A 26,397-nucleotide genomic window follows, 5' to 3' on the forward strand; every position below is an offset into this window, starting at 1 on the left:
ACATAGTTCTTATTTTTTCTTTTAGTTAAGTTCTTTCTATCTGAACATTAGGGGGAAATATTTTGATTAATTAAATGTTAGATAAATAATTAAAAATTCTCAAACAAGTAGATGATTGTGACACAAGGTAAGGGGTAACCTACTGAACTGAAACAATCACTACATCTTCCTATGACCTTAAACTTTCTAGTAAGAAGAATATGAGCATGAAAGGGAACATAGGGCCACTCCTCCTCCAACTGAACTATTCCGCTACACTTGGACTGAGTGTACTCTACAGAAGAAAGTCAATCAGCACACTGCCTTATGAATAAAGTTCTATTGTGAAACCAAAGCTAACTGTAAAGTTAAGAATGATGGTAGAGGCCGGCGCTGCGGCTCACTAGGCTAATCCTCCGCCTTACTAGGCTAATCCTCCGCCTTGCGGCGCCGGCACACCGGGTTCTAGTCCCAGTCGGGGCGCGGGATTCTATCCCAGTTGCCCCTCTTCCAGGCCAGCTCTCTGCTGTGGCCAGGGAGTGCAGTGGAGGATGGCCCAAGTGCTTAGGCCCTGCACCCCATGGGAGACCAGGAGAAGCACCTGGCTCCTGCCATCGGATCAGCGTGGTGTGCCGGCCGCAGCGTGCCAGCCGTGGCGGCCATTGGAGGGTGAACCAATGGCAAAGGAAGACCTTTCTCTCTTTCTCTCTCTCTCTCTCTCTCACTGTCCACTCTATCAAAAAAAAAAAAAAAAAAAATGATGGTAGAATCCTAGTACCTTTATTCTGCTTGAGAATTTGTTTCTTTAAAAAAAATTTTTTTCTGTTTATACCTGAGAACTCTTTATTTTTGTAAGATTTATTTGCTTATATATTTGAAAGGTAGTGTGACAAATGGAGACAGAAAGAGGGAGATCTTCCATTCGTGGGTTCACTTCTCAAACAGTTGCAATGGCAAGGGCTGGGCCAGACTGAAGCCAGGAGCCTGGAACTCCATCCAGGTCTCCCACATAGGTAGCAGGAGCATTTGCAGGAAGCTGGACTGGAAGAGGGGCAGCAAGGATTTGAACCAGCACTTCCACTAAGAACTTTTTTTTTTGACAAGCAGAGTAGATAGTGAGAGAGACAGAGGGAAAGGTCTTTCTTTTGCCGTTGGTTCACCCTCCAATGGCCGCCACAGCTGGTGCGCTGCGGCCGGCGTACCGCGCTGATCCGATGGCAGGAGCCAGGTGCTTCTCCTGGTCTCCCATGGGGTGCAGGGCCCAAGCACTTGGGCCATCCTCCACTGCACTTCCTGGCCACAGCAGAGAGCTGGCCTGGAAGAGGGACAACCGGGACAGAATCCGGCGCCCCGACCAGGACTAGAACCCGGTGTGTCGGCGCCGCTAGGTAGAGGATTAGCCTACTGAGCCACGGCACCGGCCAAACATTTTTTAAAATGTTATTTCTTTGGGCCGGCGCCGCGGCTCAATAGGCTAATCCTCCGCCTAGCGGCGCCGGCACACCGGGTTCTAGTCCCGGTCGGGGCGCCGGATTCTGTCCCGGTTGCCCCTCTTCCAGGCCAGCCCTCTGCTGTGGCCAGGGAGTGCAGTGGAGGATGGCCCAGGTGCTTGGGCCCTGCACCCCATGGGAGACCAGGAAAAGCACCTGGCTCCTGGCTCCTGCCATCGGATCAGCGCGGTGCGCCGGCCGCAGCGCGCCGGCCGCGGCGGCCATTGGAGGGTGAACCAACGGCAAAAGGAAGACCTTTCTCTCTGTCTCTCTCTCTCACTGTCCACTCTGCCTGTCAAAAAAAAAAAAAAAAAAAAAAATGTTATTTCTTTGGAGCGGGTGCTGTGGTATAGCAGGTAAAGCCGCTGCCTGTAGTGCCGGCATCCCATATGGGTGCTGGTTCGAGTCCTGGCTGCTCTACTTCTGGCCCAGCTCTCTGCTATGGCCTGGGAAAGCAGTAGAACACGGCCCAAGTCCTCGGGCCCCTGTACCTACATGAGAGACCTGGAAGAAGCACCTGGCTCCTGACTTCGGATCGGCGCAGCTCTGGCCGTTGTGGCCAACTGGGGAGTGAACCAGTGGATGGAAGACCTCTCTCTCTGTATAACTCTTTCAAATAAATAATTTTTTTTAAATGTTATTTCTTTGTGGCCGGCGCCGCGGCTCACTAGGCTAATCCTCCGCCTAGCGGCGCCGGCACACCGGGTTCTAGTCCCGGTCGGGGCGCCGGATTCTGTCCCGGTTGCCCCTCTTCCAGGCCAGCCCTCTGCTGTGGCCAGGGAGTGCAGTGGAGGATGGCCCAGGTGCTTGGGCCCTGCACCCCATGGGAGACCAGGAAAAGCACCTGGCTCCTGGCTCCTGCCATCGGATCAGCGCGCTGCGCCGGCCGCAGCGCGCCAGCCGCGGCGGCCATTGGAGGGTGAACCAACGGCAAAGGAAGACCTTTCTCTCTGTCTCTCTCTCTCACTGTCCACTCTGCCTGTCAAAAAAATAAAAAAAAAAAATAAAAAAAAAATGTTATTTCTTTGAAAGGTAGAGAAAATGTAGAAAAAGAGACAGAGAGAGAGAACTCCAACCCATTGTTTACTTCTCAAATGCGCACAAGAGTGGGGCTCTTTGGCCAGGCCAAAGCTTGAAGCAAGGAACTCAATCCAGATCGCCCCAGTGGGTGGCAGGGACCCAGCTATTAAAGCTATCACCTGTTGCCACCCAGAATGCACATTAGCAAGAAGCTGGAAGCAGGAAAGCAGCTGGAAAGCGAATCTAGGTACTTACTGGGCCAAATGCCTATTACCCTGAGAACCTTTTAAGTATTTTAAAAGAGAGATTTTATTTGAAAAATATTGGGAGGGTGGTTATGGGGGGGAAACCACTATAATCCAAAAATTGTACTTTTGAAATTTATATTTATTAAATGAAAAAAGAAAAGTATTAACCATTTTTTGAAACAAAACAAATGCTGAACAACCCTTCAGTCTTCAAAAACTCCCAATATTATTTCAAGTCTTTTAGATACCTTAGTATATATTTAATATCAATTATGTAAATTAAATGATAGACATTTTAAAGCCAACTTACTGATAATATGAAAGTATCCTCTTAGACACTGTGTTAGACTTCATGTATTAATAGAAGATTGTTATCAGTCTACTTTTGACTTTTTTTTTTTTTTTTTTTTTTCTCATTTGAAAGACAAAGTTACAGAGAGAGACAGGGACCATTATCTTCTGGTTCCCTCCCCAAATGGCTATAACAAACAGCACTGGGCAGGCTGGAGCCAGGAGCTTCTTCCAAGTCTCCCACAAGGGTATAGGGACCCAAGCACTTGGGTCATCCTCTTGTCCTTTCCCAGGCACATTAGCAGGGAGCTGGATCAGAACTGGAGCAGCCAGAACTTGAACTGGCGTCCATACGGGATGCCAGCATCAAAGGCAGCAGTTTAACTCATTACGCCATAGTGCCAGTCCAATTGTATGATATATTCTAACATGTTTATAATGAATACCTGAAAATGTGTAAAATGTCATATAAATAAAAGTTAAAAAACATATACAAACAGAATTCTATCTTGAAACCTAAAAACGTTTATACAAAATCCTAATTATTTCTCGCGCGTTTTGGTTAATGTAATCTTCACCAATACATTCCCAGTATTCTATCCATGATCTTGATTCTTTTTTTTCTTTCCTACTTGAATACACAGCCAGGTGGACTATGTGTGAATGAGGCTGAACACTGGCATCTGATAATTTGCATCTTTGTCTCAAGTATATTAAACTTAGGAGACGAAAGAAAACTGTTTCTCTGTGTTCCTTTTTAAAAATGCATTAGAAAGGTTGTAAGACAGACAGAGAAAAACAGAAATAGACAAGAAAAGACCTTCCAGGCCGGCGCCGCGGCTCACTAGGCTAATCCTCCGCCTAGCGGCGCCGGCACACCGGGTTCTAGTCCCGGTCGGGGCGCCGGATTCTGTCCCGGTTGCCCCTCTTCCAGGCCAGCTCTCTGCTGTGGCCAGGGAGTGCAGTGGAGGACGGCCCAGGTGCTTGGGCCCTGCACCCCACGGGAGACTAGGAGAAGCACCTGGCTCCTGGCTCCTGCCTTCGGATCAGCGCGATGCGCCGGCCACAGCGCGCTGGCCGCGGCGGCCATTGGAGGGTGAACCAACGGCAAAGGAAGACCTTTCTCTCTGTCTCTCTCTCTCACTGTCCACTCTGCCTGTCAAAAAAAAAAAAAAAAAAAGAAAAGAAAAGAAAAGACCTTCCATCTGCTAATTTACTCCTTAAATGCCCACAACAGTTAGGGATGCATCAGGCCAAACCAGGAGCCAGGAACTCTATCCAGGTCTCCCAGCACTTGAACTCAGGCACTCTGATATAGGAAGCAGGTGTCATTCCAAGCAGTGTCTTTTTTCCCCCCTAATCTCATTATGGCATTCGTTGTTTTTTGTTTGTTTTATTTTGTTTTTTAAAGATTTATTTATTTATTTGAAAGGCAGAGTTACACAGAGAGAAGGAAAGGCAGAGAGAAAGGTCTTCCATCCGCTGGTTCACTCTCCAGTTGGCCACAACAGCTAGAGCTGCACCAATCCAAAGCCAGGAGCCAGGAACTTCCTCCGGGTCTCCCACATGGGTTCAGGGGCCCAAGGACTTGGGCCGTGTTCTACTGCTTTCCCAGGCCATAACAGAGAGCTTGTTCGGAAGTGGAGCACCCAGGATTAGAACTGGTGCCCATGTGGGATGCTGCCACTGCAGGCAGTGGCTTTACCTGCTACGCCACAGCACCGGCCTCATTTTTTTTTTTTTTTTTTTTTAAGATTTATTTACTTACTTGACAGGCAGAATTACAGATGGAGAGGGGGAGAGACAGAGATAGAGGCCTTCCATCCTCTGGTTCACTCCCCAGATGGCTGCATCGGCTGGAGTTGGGTTGATCCAAAGCCATGAGCCAGGAGCTTCTTCTAGGTCTCCCATGTAGGTGTAGGGACCCAAGGACCTTCCTACTCCCTCCCTCCCTCCTTCCCTGTCTGCCTCCTAAACAAATTTGAAGAAATTATTTATATCAACATTCCCTTATAGATCTTACAATATTTCTTCCATGCTTAACAATATTCAGAAATGTCAGCAAACATCTAGTTATATTTAAAAAAACTTAAAAAAAATCCTTGGGGCCAGTGTTGTGGCATAGCTGGTAAAATAGCCACCTACTTTACCTAATATGGGCACTAGTTCGTGTCCTGGCTGCTTCACTTCCAATTCAGCTCCTGGCCAATGGCCTGGGAAAGCAGCAGAAGATGGCCCAAGCTATTGGGTCCCTGCACGCACATGGGAGACCCAGAAGAAGCTCTGGACTCCTGGCTTTGGCCTGGCCTAGCCCTGGCTGTTGCAGGGCTAGTGAACCAGCAGATTGAAGATTTCACTCCCTTTTTGTCTCTCCAGGTCTCCTACTTTATAATTCAGTTCACTTCCCCTTACCCCTACCATGCAACTCTTTCCTCCTAACACCTTTCTTAACCAGATGGTCTCACTGGAATTAACTCTGACATTCAAATAAATAAATCTTCAAAAAAAAAAAAAAGTCTTCTTCAAAAAAGTCCTTGGAGCTGGATTTGTGGCAAAGCAGGTAAAGCTACCACTTATAAAAGTGGCATCCCGGGGGCTGGCACTGTGGCATAGCAGGTAAAGCCATGGCCTGCAGTGCTGGCATCCCATACAGGTGCCGGTTCAAGACCCGGCTGCTCCACTTCCAATAAATTAAAATATATATATTTTTTGGGGCCGGCGCTGTGGCATAGTGGGTAAAGCCGCCGCCTGCAGTGCCGGATTCCCATATGGGCACCAGTTCTAGTCCCGGCTGCTCCACTTGGGATCCAGCTCCCTGTTCAGGTACCTGGGAAGCAGCAGAAGATGGCCCAAGTCCTTGAGCCCCTGCCACCAATGTGGGAGACACAGAAGAACCTCCTGCCTCCTGGTTTCAACCTGGTCCAGCCTTGACTGTTGTGGCCATTTGGGGAGTGAAATAGCATATGGAAAATCTCTCTCACTTCCTCTAACTCTTTCAAATATATAAATAAATCTTTTAAAAAATCCCTATATTTTTGAGAAACATACTAATGTACAGGATTTGCTTCCTAAAAATTCAGGAGTAGAAGCTGGTGTTGTGGTACAAATAAGTTAAACATGCACTTGCAACCCTGGCAACCCATACTGAAGTGATGGTTCAAATTCCAGTTACTCTGCTTCTGATACAGCTAATGGGCCTGAAAGGCAGCAAATGATGGGTCAAGTGTTTGGGTCCCTGGCACCCATGTGGGAGCCCCAGATGGAGTTCCTGGCTCCTGATTCTAGCCTAGCCCAGTCCTGGCTGTTGCAAACATTTGGGAAGTTAAATAGTAGATGGAGATTAATCTTTCTTTCCCCTGCTCTCTCTGACATTCCACCTTTCAAATAAAAATAAATAAATCTAAAAAAAAATGGGACTGGCATTGCAAGGTAGTGGGTAAAGCCACCCATATGGGTGCCAGTTCAAGTCCTGGCTGCTACACTTCTGATCCAGCTCTCTGCTAAGGCCTGGGAAAGCAGTAGAAGATGGCCCAAGTCCTTGAGCCTCTGCACTCTCATGGGAGACCTGGAAGAAGCTCCTGGCTCTGAGCTTCAGGTAGGCATAGCTCCAGCTGTTGTAGCCATCTGGGGAGTGAACCAGCAGATGGAAGACTTCTCTCTCTCTCTCTGCCTCTGTTTCTCTGTAACTCTGCCTTTTGAATAAATAAATAAATCTTTTAAAAAAAAAAGATTCCTCATAGGATTAACAGTTTTCCTGGGCACACATATAAGCCAGTCCTATGGGGCCGGTGCCGTGCCGCAGTAGGTTAATCCTCTGCCCGCAATGCTGGAGCATCCCATATGGGCACTGGTTCTAGTCCCAGCTGATCCTCTTCCAATCCAGCTCTCTGCTGTGGCCTGGGAAAGCAGTAGAAGATGGCCCAGATCCTAGGGCCCCTACACCCACATGGGAGACCAGGAAGAAGCACCCGGCTCCTTACTTCGGATAGGTGTAGCTCTGGCCGTTGCAGCCATTTGGGGAGTGAACCAACAGAAGGAAAACCTTTCTTTCTGTCTGTCTCTCTCTGTCTGTAACTCTACCTCTCAAATAAATAGATAAAATCTAAAAAAAAAAAAAAAATGCAGTCCTAAGATAATTAATATAACTTGTCTTTTTGTTTAAGAAAGAGAGTCTCTCTTGGTAATTTTTTTTTTTTTTTTTTTTGACAGAGTGGACAGTGAGAGAGAGAGAGAGACAGAGAGAAAGGTCTTCCTTTGCCGTTGGTTCACCCTCCAATGGCCGCCGCGGCTGGCGCACCGCGTTGATCCAAAGCTAGAGCCAGGTGCCTCTCCTGGTCTCCCATGCAGGCGCAGGGCCCAAGCACTTGGGCCATCCTCCACTGCACTCCCGGGCCACAGCAGAGAGCTGGCCTGGAAGAGGGGCAACCGGGACAGAATCCGGCGCCCCAACTGGTACTAGAACACGTGGTGCCGCACCGCAGACGGAGGATTAGCCTAGTGAGCCATGACGCCGGCCACTAAAATGTTTTAAAAATTACCAAAAGGCGCCGGCCACTAAAATGGTTTAAAAATTACCAAGAGGCGCCATGGCTCACTAGGCTAATCCTCCGCCTTGCGGTGCCGGCACACCGGGTTCTAGTCCCGGTCAGGGCACCGGATTCTGTCCTGGTTGCCCCTCTTCCAGTCCAGCTCTCTGCTGTGGCCAGGGAATGCAGTGGAGGATGGCCTAGGTCCTTGGGCCCTGCGCCCGCATGGGAGACCAGGAGGAAGCACCTGGCTCCTGGCTTCGGTTCGGTGCAGCATGCCAGCCATAGCAGCCATTTGGGTGGTGAACCAACAAAAGGAAGACCTTTCTCTCTGTCTCTCTCTCTCTCTCACTGTCTAACTTTGCCTGTCAAAAAAAAAAAAAAAAAAAAAAAATTTAGTGTGGAACATTTTCTGTACACACATATACAAAAGAAAACACGTTATATATGCTATGAGGAAGATATACAGGATGTTATGAGAGAGAACAACATAAAATGAGGTCTTTATGTCTATCAATATAAACATAAAATGAGGTATTTCATCCACTGGAACTCCTGGCTTCAGACAGGCTTAGCTCCAGCCGTTGTGGCCATTTGGGGAATGAACCAGCGATGGAAGACCTCTCTCTCTTTCTTTTCTCTACCTCTCTCTGTAACTCTTTCAAATAAATAAATCTTTAAAAATGAAATGGGCAAAAGGATCTGAAAGAGGTTGTTTTTTTTTGTTTTTTTTTTTTTGTTTTGTTTTTTACAGGCAGAGTTAGAGAGAGAGAGAGAGAGAAAGTTCTTCCTTCCATTAGTTCACCCCCCAAATGGCTGCTACGGCCAGCGCACTGTGCCAATCCGAAGCCAGGAACCAGGTGCTTCCTCCTGGTCTCCCATGGGGTACAGAAACCAAGCACTTGGGCCATCCTCCACTGCCTTCCCAGGCCACAGCAGAGAGCTGGACTGGAAGAGGGGCAACCGGGACAGAATCTGGCACCCCAACCGGGACTAGAACCCGGGGTACCGGCGCTGCAAGGCGGAGGATTAGCCTAGTGAGCCGTGGCATGAAAGACATTTTTCAAAAGAAATACAAATGGTCAGCAAACCCTGAAAAGATACTCAATATTAAAAAAATGCCCACATTCCATATCACAGGGTCTTGGTTCCAGCTCCTGACACCAGCTTCCTAGTAATGCAAACTTGGGTAGGCAGCAGGTGATAGCTCAAGTATATTGGGTTCCTGCCACCCATGTGGGAGACCTGGATTGAGTCCCTGGTTCCTGGTTTCAGCACAGCCCGGTCCTGGCCATTGTGGGCATTGGGAGAAGACCAGCAAATAGGATTTCTCTCTGTGTGTCTCTGATTCTGTGTCTCCCTTTGTCTGCCTCTCAAATAAATACGTAAAAATAAACAAGTAAAAATTTAAAAAGCAATTCCTTCATTTCTGATCCAGCTTCCTGCTAATGCACATCTTGGGAAGCCACAAATGATGGTCTACACATTTGGGTCCCTGCCATGCACATGAGGATTTGGATGGATTTTGGCCTGGCCCATCCCTAGCTGTTGCAGGCATTTGGATGGAAAATACCATATTCTCTCTTTCCCCCCTCTCTGACATTCTGCTTTTCAAATACACAAAATACATTTTAGCTCTTCTTCCAAATTTACAGTGATCCTCTGAACTCCAAAGCACTTTCTAAGTATACCACTCAGCATTTCTTAGATGTTGCCTATGTAAGTGATCTCTATATACATATGAGGGGGCTTCAAAAAATTAATGAAAAATGCACACTATTTTCTTTTTAATTTACATGAAATGCACAGAGACAGAGATAGCTGAAGATCTCCTACTTATTGGCTCACTTCCCAAATGCCCCCAACAGCTGGGGCTGAGTTGGCAGCAGCCAGGAGACAAGAGCTCAATCCAGGTCTCTCATGTGGGTGGCAGGGACTCAATTACTTGAGCCATCATCTGTTGCCTGCTAGGGTGCCTATTAGCAGGCAGCTAGAATCAGAAATGGAGCCAAGACTTGAACCCAGGAACTCTAAAATGGAATAGGCATCTCAAGCAGCATCTTAACAGCTGTACCAAACACTTGTCCCACATCACATCACCTTTTTTTCAATTTTTTTTTTTATTTCTTTTAAAGATTTATTTATTTGGGGGCCAGCACTACAACACAGTGGGTAAAGACGTCACCTGCAGTGCCAGAATCCCATATGGGCACCTATTCGAGTCCCCGCTGCTCCACTTCCAATCCAGTTTTATGCTGTGGCCTGGGAAAGCAGTGGAAGATGGCCCAAGTCCCTGGGCTCCTGCACCCATGTGGGAAGACCCGGCACAGCTCCGGCCATTGCGGCCATTTGGGGAGTGAACCAGCAGATGGAAGACTTTCTCTCTTTCTCTCTCTCTTTCTCTCTCTCTGCCTCTGCCTCTCTGTAACTCTGCCTTTAAATAAATAATTATTTAAAAAAATTTATTCATGTGTTCAAAAGTCGTAATTAGAGAGAGAAGGGAGACAGACAGTGATCTTCCATCTACTGGTTCACTTCCCAAATGGCTACAACAGCCAGAGCTGGACTGATCTGAAGCCAGGAGCCAGGAGCTTCTTCTGGATCTCTCACATGGGTGCAGGGGCCCAAGTACTTGGGCTATCTTCTGCTGCTTTCCCAGGTGCACTTGCAGGGTGCTGAGTCAGAAGTGGGACAGGCAGGACTCAAACGGTGATGCTGGTGTTGCAGGTGGTAGCTTTAACCACTATGCCATAGCACTGGTCCTGCCACCCACACAGGAGATGCAGATGGAGTTCTGGCTCCTGGTTTCTACCTGGCCCAGCCCCCAGCTGCTGTGGCCATTTGGGAAGCAAACCAGTGTATGGAAGATCTCTCCTCTTCTGTCTCTCTCTCTCTTACTCTGTCTTTCAAATAAATAAATGTCTTTTAAAAAAACCACACTTCCCCAGTTTTTCAGAATATCCATATCTCTGGCCACTTACCCTTGTTGAACAGGCTGCAACTGCAAGATCACTTGGGTTTTAGTGTCTTCAGGGTTCTCCCCTTCATTTCCTTCTGTGGGTACCACAACCACATCCCCCACTGGGACGCTCACTTCTGCATTAGCCATCTTTCACATGAAGTCAAACAGCTGGGGCTGCTGTCAGAAACAAGAAGCACCAGTAATTTCATCTGTTTTGAAATGATGGAAACCACAGGAAGGTAATGTCAAGACGATGACTACTGATTCTACGCTTACCCCGGAGGTCATGGTCCTCTAAAAAGGACAGAAACTAGGAGAAGGAGCTGACATAGGCTCAGATCTTTCAGGAATGCCTTGGCACTCACTTGCTGTTACAGATTTTCTTAGTGTGACTCACCTAGCGATGAGCTGGAGCCAGCTCTATATACTCTTGAGAACTCACTGTGTGCCTCTCATCTCAATGCAGAGTATAGTGACAGCAAGTTGGTAGACTGAGACAGCAATGTGTGAAATACACACACCACAGAAATTGACAAGCACTACAAACCAGGGTTTGTTCCTTTGTTTTCCAAAATGTGGATGCAGTCAACACAAGTCCCATCCCACTGCTCCTGGACAGTAGGAATGTTATCTATATTCTGTGAAGTTAGTCATAATACCTTACCAAGTGCTCTGTCTTCTGTAAATACTTAAAAAGAATCTGCTAATTAACTCAACTGATCTGGATGGTAAGGGGACTGATGACTGGCATTGGGAAGATCTCTAATAAAGGCTGAAGTCAATTTACACATGACATCTAGGAACTTCTTAATACCCCTTTGTCTCAGATTGAACAGATATAATCTTCCACGACATCTTCACAGAGCTACTGAGGAAACCAGCATCTAGCACCACGTACTCCTTGATTCTAAAGTAACTCAAAGCACGGCAGGTGTTGTGCAGCAGGTTGACCTGCCACCTGGGATACCCAAGTGTGTCCCACATTGGAGTGCCTCATTCAAGTCCCACCTATGCCATGCTTCTGATCTAGCTTCCTGCTAATGCACCTGGGAGGCAGCAAATGATGGTCCAAGTACTTGGGTTCCTGCCACCCACATGGGAGACCCGAATGGAGTTCCTGGCCACTGGCTTCAGCCTGGCCTACTCCTGGCTGTTGGAGCATTTGAGAGTGAACCAGCAGATAGAAGATCTCTCCCTCTCTTCTCTCTCTCTCTGCCTTTCAAATAAACAAGAAAAAAAAAGTAACTCAAAAGTATTGTCCCAATCTTTAAAAAATATATATTTATTTTACTTATTTGAAAGGCAGAATTACAAAGAGAAAGGGAGAAACAAAGAGAAAAAGAGATCTTCCACCCAGTGGTTCACACCCCAGATGGCTGCAAAAGCTGAGGCTGGGCCAGAGTGAAGCCAGGAGCTTGGTACTCTACCCAGGTCTCCTATGTGGGTGGCAGGGGTCCAAGTAATTGGACCATCTTCCACTGCCTTCCCAGCAGCATTAGCAGAGAGCTGAATCAGAAGCAACGCAGCCAGGACTTGAACAAGCACTCCAACATGGGATGCCAACATTCCAGGTGGCAGCTTAATTTGCTGCACTATATCACTGGTCCCCAATGTCCCAATCTTTTTTTTTTAGAAAACTTTTATTTAATAAATTTTGAAAGTACAACTTTTGGAGTATAGCGGTTTTTCCCCCCATAACTACCCTACCACCCACAAACCATCCCATCTCCTACTCCCTCTCCCATCCTATTCTTCATTAAGATTCATTTTTAATTATCTTCATATACAGAAGATCAACTTAGTATATACTAAGTAAAGATTTCAACAGTTTACACCCACACAGCACACAAAGTATAAAGTATTGTTTGAAGACTAGTTTTACCGTTAATTTGCATAGTACAACACATTAAGGACAAAGGTCCTACATGGGGAGTAAGTGCACAATGACTCCTGTTGTTGATTTAACAATTGACACTCTTATTTATCATCAGTAATCACCCAAGGCTCTTGTTATGAGCTGCCAAGGCTACGGAAGCCTCTTGAGTTCACAAACTCCGACCTTATTTAGACAAGGCCATAATCAAAGTGGAAGTTCTCTCCTCCCTTCAGAGATTGGTACCTCCTTCTTTGATGGCCCATTCTTTCCTCTGGGATCTCACTCACAGAGATCTTTCATTTAGGTCATTTTCTGCCACAGTGTCTTGGCTTTCCCTGCCTGAGAAACTCTCATGGGCTTTTTAGCCAGATCCAAATGCCTTAAGGGCTGATTCTGAGGCCAGAATGCTGATTAGGGCATTTGCCATTCTATGAGTCTGCTGTGTATCACACTTTCCATGTTTGGTCATTCTCTCCTTTTTAATTCTATAAATTATTATTAACAGACACTGGTCTTATTTATGTGATCCCTTTAACACTTAATCCTATCTTTAAGATCAATTATGGGCCAGCACCACGGCTAATCCTCCGCCTGTGGTGCCGGCACCCCGGGTTCTAGTCCCGGTTGGGGCGCCAGATTCTGTCCTGGTGGCCCCTCTTCCAGTCCAGCTCTCTGCTGTGGCCTGGGAAGGCAGTGGAGGATGGCCCAAGTGCTTGGGCCCTGCACCCATGTGGGAGACCAGGAGAAGCACCTGGCTCCTGGCTTCGGATCAGTGCGGTGTGCCAGCTGCAGCCCGCTGACTGCAGCAGCCATTGGGGAGTGAACCAACAGAAAAGGAAGACCTTTCTCTCTGTCTCTCTCTCTCACTGTCCACTCTGCCTGTCCAAAAAAAAAAAAAAAAAATCAATTATGAACTTACACTGATCACTTTAGTAAGATGGCATTGGTACATGCCAACTTAATGGGATTTGGAGTCCCATGGCATGTTTCTAGTTCTACAATTAGGGTTAAGTCCGAGTGAGCATGTGCTGTACTGTACATCTCCTCCCTCTCTTATTCCCACTCTTATTTTAACAGGGATCAATTTTCAGTTAACTTTAAACACCTAAGAATAATTGTGTGTTAATTAAAGAGTTCAACCAATGGTATTAAGTAGAAAAAGAAAATACTAAAAAGAATTAAAATAGTAAGCTGTTCCTTGACTGGACAAGGGCTGATCAAGACATTGTTTCTCATAGTGTCAGGTTCACTTCTGCAGGTTTCCTTTGAGGTGCTCAGTTAGTTGTCACAGATCAGGGAGAACATATGATATTTGTCCCTTTGGGACTGGCTTATTTCTCTCAGCATGATGTTTTCCAGATTCCTCCATTTTGTTGCAAATGCATTGTCCCATATTAATGAAAACTTAGAAGGCGCCAGGATATTCTGCATCTGTTAGTCTTCACAGTTATAAAGAGAGAATCACTTAAGAAAAGTATGAGTAAGAGTACAGCCATATTTACTTCAATATGTGAGTATGTGAAGAACACTTGGACTGTGCCTGAACAGAGCAGGCACACAATGCATGCAAGCTAGAATACGTAACTGGTAGTCAGACGACTTAATTTACACTTCAACTCTGCCACAGTGCCTGTTTGCCTGTAATATACATACTTAGGAATGGCATTTAAAGTCTCCCTCATTGATCTCAAGATACTTCTCCAGTCTTACATACAACTACTCATATCCCAAATATTTTAAGCTCTAGCCATAGCAATCATCCACTGCTCTCTGAACATATGATAATATACTTGCAGGTTTCTGTGCATTTGAGGAGAGCACTTGGCATAATAGTTGAGATCCCCGCTTGAGATACCTGCATCCCATTATCAGACTGGATTCAAGTCCTAGCTCCATTCCTGATGCCAGTTTCTTGCTAGTGCACCTCCCAGGAGGCATCCAGTGATGGTCCATGTATTTGGGTCTCTACCACCCATGTGAGAGACTTAGATTGGCCTGGTCCAGACCTGGCTGTTGTGGGCATCTGAGGAGTGAACCAGCAGATGGAAAACATCTCTCTCTTTTTGCCTTTCAAAAAAAAATACAATTAACTGTACCTACACTGCATCCTCTATGTGGACAGGTGCTCTGTCTTCTCTAAAAATCTGTGTACCCCCTCCCATAGTACAAGTTAGCCACTTTTTTAATTTTTAAAGACTTTCTTTAAAGATTTATTTTCATTTATTTTAAAGTCAGAGTTAGAGCAGGAGAGGCAGAGGGACAGAGAATTTTCCATCCTCTAGTTCACTCCCCAAATGTTCACAATGGCCAGGGCTGGACCAAGCCAAGGCCAAGAGTCAGGGGCTTTATCTGGGCCTCCCACATGGGTGCAGGGGCCCAAACACTGGGGCCATCTTCCACTGCTATTCCCAAGTAGGGAGCTTGATCAGAAGTGGAGCAGCCAGGACTCAAACCAGCACCTATATGGAAGGCCAGTGTTGCAGGCAGCGACTTTACCCACTACACCACAATGTCAGTTCCCCCATCAATCCTTTTTTTTTTTTTTTTTTTTTTTTTGACGGGTAGAGTCAGACAGTGAGAGAGAGAGAGAGAGAGAGAGAGAAAAGTCTTTTTCCATTGGTTCAACCCCAAGTGGCCACTTTCCACTGTTTTTTCGGGGACATTAGCAGGGAGCTGGATGTGAAGTGGCACAGCCAGGACACAAACCGGCACCCATATGGGACACCAGCATTGTAGGCGGCAGCCTTATCCACTATGCCACATTGCCTGGTTCAATTAATTTTTGTTTGTACACGACCTAGTTAAAGTTCCTCATATCTGGCGTCTATTTTTGCCCTTTATGATTCTCACATGTGAACCTTTTGCCAAGGAGGATGCTGTGGCACAGTGGGTTAAGCCACCTCTTGAGAAAGAGAGAGATCTTCCATCCACTGGCTCACTCCCCAAATGCGTGCAGCAGCCAAGGCCGGGCCGGGCCGGGCCGAAGCTAGGAGCCTAGAACTCCATCCAGGTCTCCTACATTCCCTTCTTTTTTGTCTACTACTTCTGGCGACTGCTTTCACACTCCACTTCTTTTTTTGTTTGTTTGTTTGACAGGCAGAGTGGACAGTGAGAGAGAGAGAGAAAGGTCTTCCTTTTGCCATTGGTTCACCCTCCAATGGCTGCCGCGGCCAGCGCGCTGCAGCCAGCGCATCGCGCTGATCCGAAGCCAGGAGCCAGGTGCTTCTCCTGGTCTCCCATGCAGGCGCAGGGCCCAAGGACTTGGGCCATCCTCCACTGCACTCCCGGGCCATAGCAGAGAGTTGGCCTGGAAGAGGGGCAACCGGGACAGAATCCGGTGCCCCAACCGGGACTAGAACCCAGTGTGCCGGTGCCGCAAGGTTGAGGATTAGCCTATTGAGCCACGGCGCCGGCCCACACTCCACTTCATGTGGAGGTCTTCTGTGACTTCCTCATGTGAATCTGAGCTGGTGTTCTTCCTCCCTCAGCACTTGCAGTACCCTAGCATAACCACCACTCTGTCCACCTCTCCCCATCAGACTGTATATCCTGGGAAAGCAAGGACTGCTTTTCTTTCTTATTATTTGAGAGGCAGAGAGAAAGAGACAAAAGGAAAACTCCTATTTTTAAATGCCCATAACAGATAAGGTTGGGCCAGGCCAGAGCCAGAAACTCAATTGAGGTCTCCCACCTAGGTGTTAAGGACTCAACTCCTTGAGCCATCACCTGCTGCCTCCCAGAGTGTACATTAACAGGAATCTAGAGTCAGGAGTAAAGCAAGGACTTGAACCCAAACACTAATATGGGATGCAAGCATGCAAATTGGTATCTTAAACCACTAGGTCAAATGCCTACCCCAGAACTGCTTTTCTTATTCAGCAGCTCCCCTATGCCTAGCACAATTCCCAAATGGCCACGATGGCCAAGGCTGGGCCAGGCCAAAGTCGGAGCCAGAACTCCATCTGGGTCTCCCACATGGGTGGCAAGGGCCCAACTACTTGAGCCATCATCTACTGCTTTCCCAGGAGCATTAACAGGGAGCTATATTAGAAGCAGAACTCAAACAAGTGCTCCAATATGGGACGTCAACATCGCAGGCAGCAGCTTAACCTGCTGTACCACAGGCTGGAACTATTTTGGATGTGTCTCCTCGCTCATGTACCTGGGAAAGCAGAAAATGATGGCTCAAGTACTTGAGTCCATGTCACCTATGTGGGAGACTTGGATGGAGTTTCTGGCTCCTGGCATCATCCTGGCCCATCCCCGGCTGCTGTGGGCATTTGGGGAATGAAACAGTAGATGGATGGGAAGATCTGTCTCTTCCTGCCACTATCTTTCAAATAAGTAAATAACCTGAAAAATTTATCTTCATCAAGCTAACATTTATTAGACACCTAAATACTGTTCTGTTACTATGACATATTTAAGTTAAATGATCTTCTCTGATAATCTCTCAGCTTAGAGGAACAGCCAGAACATTCCTCTTGTGTTGTAAGGTTTGGGAGGATAAGGAATAAAATAAGACTTTTTATTGAGGAAGGTATTAATGAGGAAGCTAGCCAATCACTTAAGCAGAACATCACAAAGGGGACTCAACCTTAGCGTGGAAGACTGAAATTATAAGCATCCTTCTAATTCTGCTTCCATAGCCCATTATTTAGCTAAGCCAAGCCACTGATTTTTAAATTTTTTGAAAGTACCTTTTTGGAGTAAGAAATATTCCATAAATTTGCTACACGCTAATACTAGCTTTTGAAAATTTAAAGCACCTTTTTTGGGGGGAGGGAGTCATAAGTTGACAGCTATTTATTACTCCAAAAAAGTACTATAAATTTTAAAAACTTAGCAGCTTAGGTAAATTAATGGGTTATAGAAGCACAATTAGAAGGATGCTTCTCATCTCAACCTTATACCCTAAGATTGAGTCCCCTCTAAGACATTCTGAATAAATGGTTGACTAGCTTGATTAATGCTTCCTCAGTAGGAACTCATATTTTACTTCTGACCCCTCCCACACCTTGGAACCCAAGAGGAATGTGCTGGCTGCTCTTCTAAGCTTCTGAGAGTTTATCAGAGAAGACAATAACCATTCACAATGCTCAGTTTCAGAGACAGGAGTCTGATTCAACATGGCAATTCATTTATTCTTTAGGGAAGCAGGTTTGGGTTGAATATCTTCATTACCCTAAATACTATCTTCCTAGTGATAGAAACCAGCTCTGTAGACTACACTGGCTTAAATGGAAGGTCATCTCTTAAGAGTCTAATGTAAACTGAAAACTAGCTCTTGTTTATAGCAACAAAAACTCTGGAGGCAAGATGGGGGAGTTGGTCCTCTGGGTGTTTTGTGGAAGGGACCCTAGAGTATACACGGTGAAATCACACATTTCGTAATTCTAGGGGAATGCACACAAAGGAAGTATGTCAAATTTTTAAGAAAAGAATTATTTTGTAGTTACTTACAAAGACAAAAAGGATGTGTTCAAAGTAAGCACATAATTGCTCACATACGCTCTCAGAACATTAAACAAATGATATCTGACCTATATGGATTATCAATTTTTGTGTCTTGAAAGCCAACGTCTGAAATATGACAAGGTGCTAGGTTTGAAGTAACCACAGGTGTCACATGATTGCAGGAACACTGAAACTGGGAGTTGAAAAGAATAAATGCCAAACAATCTGAAGTTTTCTAACTCCAAAATGTGTTCCTACTCGAACTTTTGTAGACTGCCTATTCTCAAGAAATTTCCAAATTAAAAAACCTATTATTACTTAAAAGTCAAAACTCCCAGACCCCAGGCCAGTGTTGTAGTGTACCTACCCGATATGGGCGCTGGTGTGAGTCCCAGCTGCTCTACTTCCAATCCTGCTCCCTGCTAATATGCCTTGGAAACCAGCAGAGGGTAGCCTAAGTGCTTGGACCCCTGCACCCATGTGGGAGACCCAGATGAAGCTCCAGGCTCAGTCCGACCTGCCCCAGCCGTTGTGGCCATTTGGGGATTGAAATAATGGATGGAAGATCTCTTTCTCTGTCCCTCGCTCTCTTAAAAAAAAATAAAAATAAAAAACTCTCGGTCCCATCCCTGTTTCCTCCTCATACTTTTAGTATGTGATCCAGAGTGCTACCAAATGTAACAAAGCCAACAGATTACATAGAATCACATCCAGAGCAAGCGAAGTCCCTTGTAAATCACAGAATGGAGAGACACTAAGTAGGTGTTTGGGGAAAAGCAATGGGATAGAGAGTTCTTTGGAGAATCATCCCATTAGAGTCCAGGAGACTTCTCCTTAGGGCAGGACCAAAGTGAGGGCCAAACTTAATAGAAGTTAGCTATTCAATGTGTTGGCTAAAGTAAATGATTGAAAAGGGAATCATTTAAGTCAGTAGACATTAAGTATAACTAATTTGTATACAACTTAGGAGAGACGATCTAACAATAAGTTCCCCAAATGCACTTCAGGAACTCTCAGAAGAGAATCCCTCTAAGCTTACAATTATCCAGTAGTCCCTTTCCCTAACCCTGCAGGCAAAGAGGAAAACCACATTTCACAAAAAAACTTAAAAGCTCTTGTTAAGAAGTGGTTTTGAAAATTCTCTCATTTGTTTAAAGAACCCAGGGCTCCCCTGCTTCTCGAACAGCCAAGCCGCCTTCTGATGGGAACATCAAGCCGCACGCGTCTTACTCTGGGGGCCACTGGCCAAGACACGCAGTCACGCGCTGCTCTCACCTCTCCTTACCCCTCCAGTACACACCTGGCCCAGCCCTGTGTCAAAGCAGGGGCACCTTCATCTTTCCCTCAGTTATCTTCCCTCCAGCCCCCGGTACACCGGACTGTCCTCCTCTCCACCGGGAGCTGCTCCAATCTCCCCTGGCCCCCCAGACTCCGACCCTCCTCACTCCTTCCTTCCGCCCCCGCATCTGTGGGAAGGCCCAGGGCTGCCCACTGTCCCTGGGAGCGCCTCTTCCTAGCCCCCCCATCACCGGGAGAGCAGCAGGCGCCTTTCCCTCTGACTGAATGCCCGAGGCCTCTAACGCGCCCTCCGGGGACGCCTGGACCCTCCCAGCCTCAGAACCTGGTCCCTGTCTCGCTCCCCGCCGAGACTGCCCAGGGTCTCCTCGCGGGCCGGCATCCGCGCTCCCCTAACCTATCGCTCCCCTCCCCCTGGGCGGGACCCAGGCCTCTACCCGGATCCTCACGCAAGGGCCGGTGCTCCCCTGGACCCCGCCTTTTGGGGATCCCCCAAGCTCTGCGGACCCCTCGCCCAGGCCCTGGGCGCCCAGGCCTCAGTCCGGAGTCGCTCTGGCCCCTGCTGGCCCCTTGGCCGAGGACTTCCGGGACCCTCGGTCCGGGGGCGCCGGCTCCCCCCCCCACCCCAGCGCAGCGCTCGCCGGCCCCGCCGCCCTCGGACCAGGGCCGGAGCCCGAGCGGCGCGGACGGCCGCGCTGGGGGCGGCCCGGCCGCTCGGGCGGACCCAGCGGCAGCGTCCCCCCACCCCCCCGCGGCGCCGCGACGTCCGCTCGCTCCCCGGCGGCGGCGGCGGCACGCACAGGGCGTGGGGAGGCGCCCGCGGAGGCAGCAGCCCCCCGCCCCCTGCGCGCCCGCCCGCCCTCGCCGGCCGCCGCGCGGCCCCCGCGCCCGCCCCCCCGCCCCCACCCCACCCCGCGCCCGCGCCCGCGCGCCCACCCCTCCCCCTCCTCACCGTCTCCGTCGGGCGGGCGGGCGGCGAGCGGCCAGGGCGGGCGGGCGACGGAGCATGCGCAGAGGCCGCCACGGCTGGTACCGCCACCGCCGCCGCCAGGCCGGGCTTCAACACTTCCGGCCGCCGCCGGCGGCGAGCCGGCGCCTTAAAGGGGACGCGTCCCTATTGCCGGACCCGCCGCGAACAGCCCTCAGCAGCGGGATTTGGACTTTACCCTAGCGAAAGTCTTCGTGCAGCGTTGGAAAGGTCGCTAAGGACCCCAGTAACTCTTCTTTCTGCACTTTCATAGCTAAGGAAAAATAAGACCCAAAAGAAGGCGCCACCATAACTGGGGACCAAGCCAGATTTCTCGACTCCTCTGGAGGACTCTGCCCATTCTACTTTCCCAAACCCTGTTTAAGGACGCTCCTAGCTGATCAGACCTTCGAGTTGCGATCCAGCTATGAATTTGGAGTCAGGAGCTGCGCCTGAGCCTACCTCAGTAACTGGTCGCGAGCCCCTGAGGTGTTCTGACCCAGGCCTGGCGCAAGGCTCTCGTGCCTGTGGGGTTCTGGGTTCAGATGCTGACTTTGTTGGAAGTTCCTTGACGGTCGAAGCCTGTGGCATGTCATGTGAGTGTTCAGAGGAGTGACCCTCGAGGCCGGTAAGAGTGACCTTTCGGTGGTCAGGCCTTGGCCTGGTGTGGTGTAATCCCACAGCGACCCTACCTGGTAGGATTCTTTTCACTCCTGTTTTACAGATCAGGAAGAACGGGAAGTAAGGGAAGCGAACTAATCCCTCAAGGTCGTGTAACTTGGAAATGGTGAGGCCAGGAGCGTCCCTTCCTTCTCCAGAGTCCTTGGGGATCGCCACCGACATGTTGCTGTTTTACTGAGAACAAGTGAGAGGGCCCGGCGCTGTGGCATAGGGGGTAAAGCCCCCGCCTGCAGTGCCGGCATCCCATGTGGCCGCCGGTTCGAGATCTGGCTGCTCCACTTCCAATCCAGCTCTCTGCTGTGGCCTGGGAAAGCAGTGGAAGATGGCCCAAGGGCTTGGGCCCCTGCACCCACGTGGGAGACCCGGAAGAAGCTCCTGGCTTCGGCCCAGTTCCAACCGTTGTGGCCATCTGGGGAGTGAACCAGCAGATGGAAGACTTTTCCCTTTCTCTCTGCCTCCCTGTAACTCTGCCTTTCAAATACACAAATAAATAAATAAAAAAGAAAAACAACAACAAATGAGCTGGTGGTAGCCAGGCCCTTTTGAGAGGGGAAGGAGAAACTCCTCCTCTTTGCCTCTCCTGTGCCCTACAGTTCTGCTTTCTGTCCCCTCTGAAGAGACTACAAGTTCTTGAGTCACGGAAAGGCCAGGCAGCCAGAGTCACAACTGGATTTAACCGTGAACAACCCGGGGCCAGCGCTGTGGCGCAGCAGGTTAAGCTGCAGTCTGCAGTGCCGGCATCCATATGAGCGCAGGTTCAAGTCCTGGCTGCTCCACTTCCCAGCCAGGTCCCTGCTGATGTTCCCGGGAAAGTAGCTAGAAGATGGCTCAAGATGGTCCCTGCTACCCACGGGGAGACCTGGAAGAAGCTCCTGGCCCCTCACTTTAGCCTGGCCCAGTCCTGACCATTTAGGCCAGTTGGAAGATCTGTCTTTCTCTGTAGCTCTGCCTTTCAAATAAATCTTTTAAAAAAGAAAAAGAAATAATAAGAGTGAACAACCTGAATTCTAACTATGACCTTAGCAATTCAAGGATCTTGGCCAAGTCAAAGCTCCCCTTAAAACATCAGTGCTGGGACCAGCACTGTGCCATAGCAGGTAAGGCTGTCGCCTGCAGTGCTGGCATCCCATATAGGTGCTAGTTCGAGTCCCAGATGCTCCACTTCCCATCCAGCTCTCTGCTATGGCCTGGGAAAGCAGTAGAAGATGGCCCAAGTGCTTGGACCCCTGCACCCATGAGGAAGACCTGGAAGAAGCTCCTGGCTTCAGATGGGCCTAGCTCCAGCCATTGTGGCCACTTAGGGAATGAACCAGCGGATTGAAGACCTCTGTCTCTTGCCTCTACCTTTCAAATAAATAAATCTTTATTAAAAAAAAAATTGCTGCCCTATGGTGCAGGCACTGTGGCATAGTATGAAAGACCTCTCTCTCTGTAACTGACTTTGAAATAAATAAATCTTTAAAAAAAAACACCTTTGGTTTCCTCATCTATAAAATAAAGACAGTTATCCCACTGTGTTTCCAATATGTATGGACGCAGTTACCAAGATGGAAAAAGGAGACTCACTACCAGTGTTGGGATTTTTTAGTTTGGTTTTTGGTTTTTGTTTTTTTATATTTATTTTACATATTTAAAAGGCAGAGTGACAGAGAGAGAGAGAGACAGATCTTACATCCACTGGTTTATTCCCCATATGACCACAACAGCCTGGATTTCCTTTGGGTCTCCCATGTGGGTGGCAGGGTCTCAAGTACTGAGGCCGACTTCCACTGCCTCCCCAGGCTCCTTAGCCAGAGCAGTTGAGACCTGAACCAGCGTTCATTCCAGATGCCGGTGTAGGAAGCAGCAGCTTAAACCACAGGGCCACAGCACTGGCCCAGGATCTGTTCTTATGACCGAGAACTTACACATTAGTAGGTGATTTTGAATGTAAAAGGACCTGGCCATAACCAGATTCTTGTGTAAATTGTTCCTTAGCATTAACATCTATGATCTTTTGATTATGTCGAATACAGTCCTTGAACCTTGGCTACAACACTGTTCCTGCCTCCCAGGAGCTCTTGGCCCACACTCTATGGAGACATAATTGTAAACAGATACAGGGAAGCTGGCTCTGTGGCTTTAGTAGGTTAATCCTCCGCCTGTGGCGCCAGCATCCCATATGGGCACCAGATCGTGACCCAGCTGCTCCTTTTCCGATCCAGCTCTCTGCTATGGCCTGGGATAGCACTGGAAGATGGTCCAAGTGCTTGGGCCCCTGCACCCGTGTGAGAGACCCAGAAGAAGCTCTTGGACAGGACAGTGTGAGCGGTGTTATATCCTAGAGATACAGACCAAGCACTGTCCCAAGAAGATTCCAGAAAGGCTTCATTGAGGAGGAAGCATTAGAGCCAGATCCCAGAGGATGAGTAGAGGTTCATCAAAGAGAAAAGTGAGGAAGAACAACATATTCAAAGATAAAGAATAAATGATGGGGCTGGCGCCGCGGCTCAATAGGCTAATCCTCCGCCTGTGGCGCCGGCACCCCAGGTTCTAGTCCCGGTCCGGGTGCCAGATTCTGTCCCGGTTGCCCCTCTTCCAGGCCAGCTCTCTGCTGTGGCCAGGGAGTGCAGTGGAGGATGGCCCAAGTACTTGGGCCCTGCACCCCATGGGAGACCAGGATAAGTACCTGGCTCCTGCCATCGGATCAGCGCGGTGAGCCGGCCACAGCACGCCGGCCGCGGCAGCCATTGGAGGGTGAACCAACAGCAAAGGAAGACCTTTCTCTGTGTCTCTCTCTCTCTCACTGTCCACTCTGCCTGTCAAAAAAAAAAAAAAAAAAAAAAAAAAGTATGTACTGGTTAGGAGAAAGACCAGGAAAATGAGCTATGAAGAGAATGCTATCACCCAGGCCAGAAAGAGTAAGGGCCTCACCCAGGATGAAGCTGGCCCCCATCAGCAGTGAAGTGTCTTAGGCTGCGTTAAAAATGACAAAGGCAGGCCGGCGCCGCAGCTCACTAGGCTAATCCTCCGCCTGTGGCGCCAGCACACCGGGTTCTAGTCCCAGTCCGGCGCCAGATTCTGTCCCGGTTGCTCCTCTTCCTGTCCAGCTCTCTGCTGTCCTGGGAGTGGAGTGGAGGATGGCCCAAGTCCTTGGGCCCTGCCAGGAGAAGCACCTGGCTCCTGGCTTCAGATCAGCGCGGTGTGCTGGCCGCAGCGGCCATTGGGGGGTGAACCAACGGAAAAAAGGAAGACCTTCCTATCTGTCTCTCTCTCTCACTGTCCACTCTGCCTGTCAAAAAAAAAAAAAAAAAAAATGACAAAGGCAGATCCCTCACAATGGGTCTAGGAGTGGTTGCAAAGTTTCTCTATAAGCACGATTTGGAACTTAAATAAATCCCATGTGGCTGTGTCCAGTGGCATCTGTTTCTTTGCTTTTTTGGTGGTCATACCTCCTGGGTATTGGCTTCTTCTCTTTTACAAGCTTTAAACTCTCAAAAGACATCACCGCACTTCAGGCACAGTTCTGAATTAGAACCAACAATGCCTAGCAACCAGCCAGTGAGGGTGGTGAGGGAGAGATCGGGCCAAGGATGACCCCATGTGAAGGCAGAGAGCAGGAAGACCTGGTTTGACTGGGGACTGGAGCAAAGTGGAAACGAGGAGTCGGTTTGGACTTGCTGAGTCAGGGTGTTCCTGGGACATCCGCATGAAGATGTCCACAGGAAGTGGGATGGACTTGTCTCGGGCAAAAGGTCTGGGCTGGGATTTGTAGATGGGACCATGAGGCCAAGGATGAATGAGGTCACCCAGGGAGAATATGCAGAGAGGGAGGGGCAGACACCCAAACCTGGCAAGCATCGAGACTTGAGGAACCTGTAGACAACCAGAAGTGGTCAGAAAGGTTGGGTCTCTGGACAGAGGGGAGAGAGGAAGTCCATGAGCAGGCAGAGCTGCAGACAAGGGGAGGACACCGCCAGTGTCAGAGGCTTCAGAGAGCTCAGGCGAGGAAGAAGTCCCTGGATTTGGCAGCTGTAGGTCAGTGCTGAGCCTCCTAGGATGGGGTGACCCCTGAAATGGGAGAGGAGGCCAGACTGTGGAGGATCAAGTGGTAAAGTTAGAGGAGCAGAAACAGTGGAGACAGTGATTTTATTTTAAAATTTTATTTATTTATTTGAAAGTCAGAGTTACACAGAGAGAGAAGAAGAGACAGAGAGAGGGCTTCCATCCGCTGGTTCACTCCCCAGTTGGCCGCAATGGTCGGAGCTGTGCTGATCCGAAACCAGGAGCCAAGAGCTAGCTTCCTTTTTTTTTTTTTTCTGATTTATTTTTATTTATTTATTTGAAAATCAGAGTTACACAGAGAGAGGAGAGGTCCTGCATCTGCTGGCTCACTCCTCAGCCAGCTGCAGCTGTGCCGATCTGAAGCCAGGAGCCTCCCCTGGGTCTCCCACGCGGGCGCAAGGGCCCAAGGACCTGGGCCATCCTCCACTGCCTTCCCAGGCCACAGCAGAGAGCTGGATCAAAAGTGGAGCAGCCAGGTCTCAAACTGGCACCCACATGGGATGCCAGCCCCTCAGGCCAGGGCATTAACCCACTGTGCTACAGCACCGGCCCTGAGCCAGGAGCTTCTTTTCCGGTCTCCCATGTGGGTACAGGGGCCCGAGGACTTGGGCCATCTTCTACTGCTTTCCTAGGCCATAGCAGGGTTGGATCAGAAGTGGAGCAGCCAGGACTAGAACCGACACCCATATGGGATGCCAGCACACTGCAGGCAGTGGCTTTACCCACTACGCCACAGCACCGGCCCCAGAGACAGTTCTTCATTATTTTTCTTTAAAAAGTTATTTTTATTTGAAAAGCTGAGTTACAGGGCAGGAGTTGGGGGAGTTGGGGGATGGGGATCTTCTGTCTGCTGGTTCACTCAAATGGCTGCACCAGCCAGGGCTGGGCCAGGAACTCCATCTAGGTCTCACACGTGGATGGCAGGAGCCCAGGCAATTGGGCCATCTGCCACTGCTCTCGCAGGTGAGTTAGCAGAGTGCTGCATCAGAAGCAGGGTAAGTGGGACTCAAACCACTGCTCTGATATGGGAGTGGCTGGCAAGGTTAGGAGGCCTCCGTGTAGGATGTCCAGGGTATCCTGGGCCCACCTTGGGTAGATTTTGGGTGTGAGTAGGACACAGGCACTTGGTGGCTCCAAAGCAGTTTGGAAACAGCAGGGAAACTGAGGGATGGTGATGCCCAGGCTTGTCAGCCCACAGGCCCTGCCCTAAGCCCCTCACCAACCTCACAACTAACCCCACTTCCTGTGGGAGGTTACCTAACATCTGTGTAGTGCCAGTGCCTGGGTAGAATCTGAACAAAGGCCCTCCAGAGCCCTTGCCCCTAATTATTCCTCCTCTGTGGGGCTCTTGTTCCTGGCTGAATGTTGAATCACATGGGGAGTTTACAAAGTACGCCAGGGGCCCACCCAGATGAACTTAGACAAGATCTCTGGGGATTGGATCTAGACATGAAGATTTTTTTTTAAATGTCCTTGGATGACCCTGATGGCCAGTTTGAGAACCACGGCTCTACTGGCTCCTTTTTTTTTTTTTTTTTTTTGACAGGCAGAGTGGACAGT

General features: G+C 48.8%; 1 protein-coding gene and 1 long non-coding RNA gene across 14 annotated transcripts in view; one reads left to right on the forward strand and one right to left on the reverse strand.

Annotated features, from left to right (window-relative positions):
* GMEB1 (glucocorticoid modulatory element binding protein 1) overlaps positions 1-20,219 on the reverse strand; it is a 50,197-nt gene extending 29,978 nt beyond the window's left edge. For 2 of the 13 annotated variants that reach the window (XM_070078960.2, XM_051858080.3), the window contains exons 1-2: positions 20,098-20,219; positions 10,536-10,690 (exon numbers count right to left, since the gene is read on the reverse strand). In XM_070078960.2, the coding sequence (XP_069935061.1) occupies positions 10,536-10,663 (128 nt within the window). In that variant the 5' untranslated portion in view covers positions 10,664-10,690; positions 20,098-20,219. Of the gene's footprint in view, positions 1-10,535; positions 10,694-11,562; positions 11,727-18,216; positions 19,236-20,097 lie in introns of those variants that run through there. The other 11 variants (XM_051858083.3, XM_051858079.2, XM_089301176.1 and 8 more) reach the window with 10 other exon arrangements.
* On the forward strand, positions 20,213-21,311 carry LOC127493644 (uncharacterized). Its single transcript, XR_007924111.3, has 2 exons — positions 20,213-20,740; positions 20,837-21,311. It is a non-coding gene; the product is annotated as an uncharacterized LOC127493644 (long non-coding RNA).
* Positions 21,312-26,397: the final 5,086 nt, after the last annotated feature.

This window comes from Oryctolagus cuniculus, chromosome 7 (assembly GCF_051225735.1).
Source record: "Oryctolagus cuniculus isolate XC-2025 breed Fujian yellow rabbit chromosome 7, ASM5122573v1, whole genome shotgun sequence".
Classification (NCBI taxonomy): Eukaryota; Metazoa; Chordata; class Mammalia; order Lagomorpha; family Leporidae; genus Oryctolagus; species Oryctolagus cuniculus.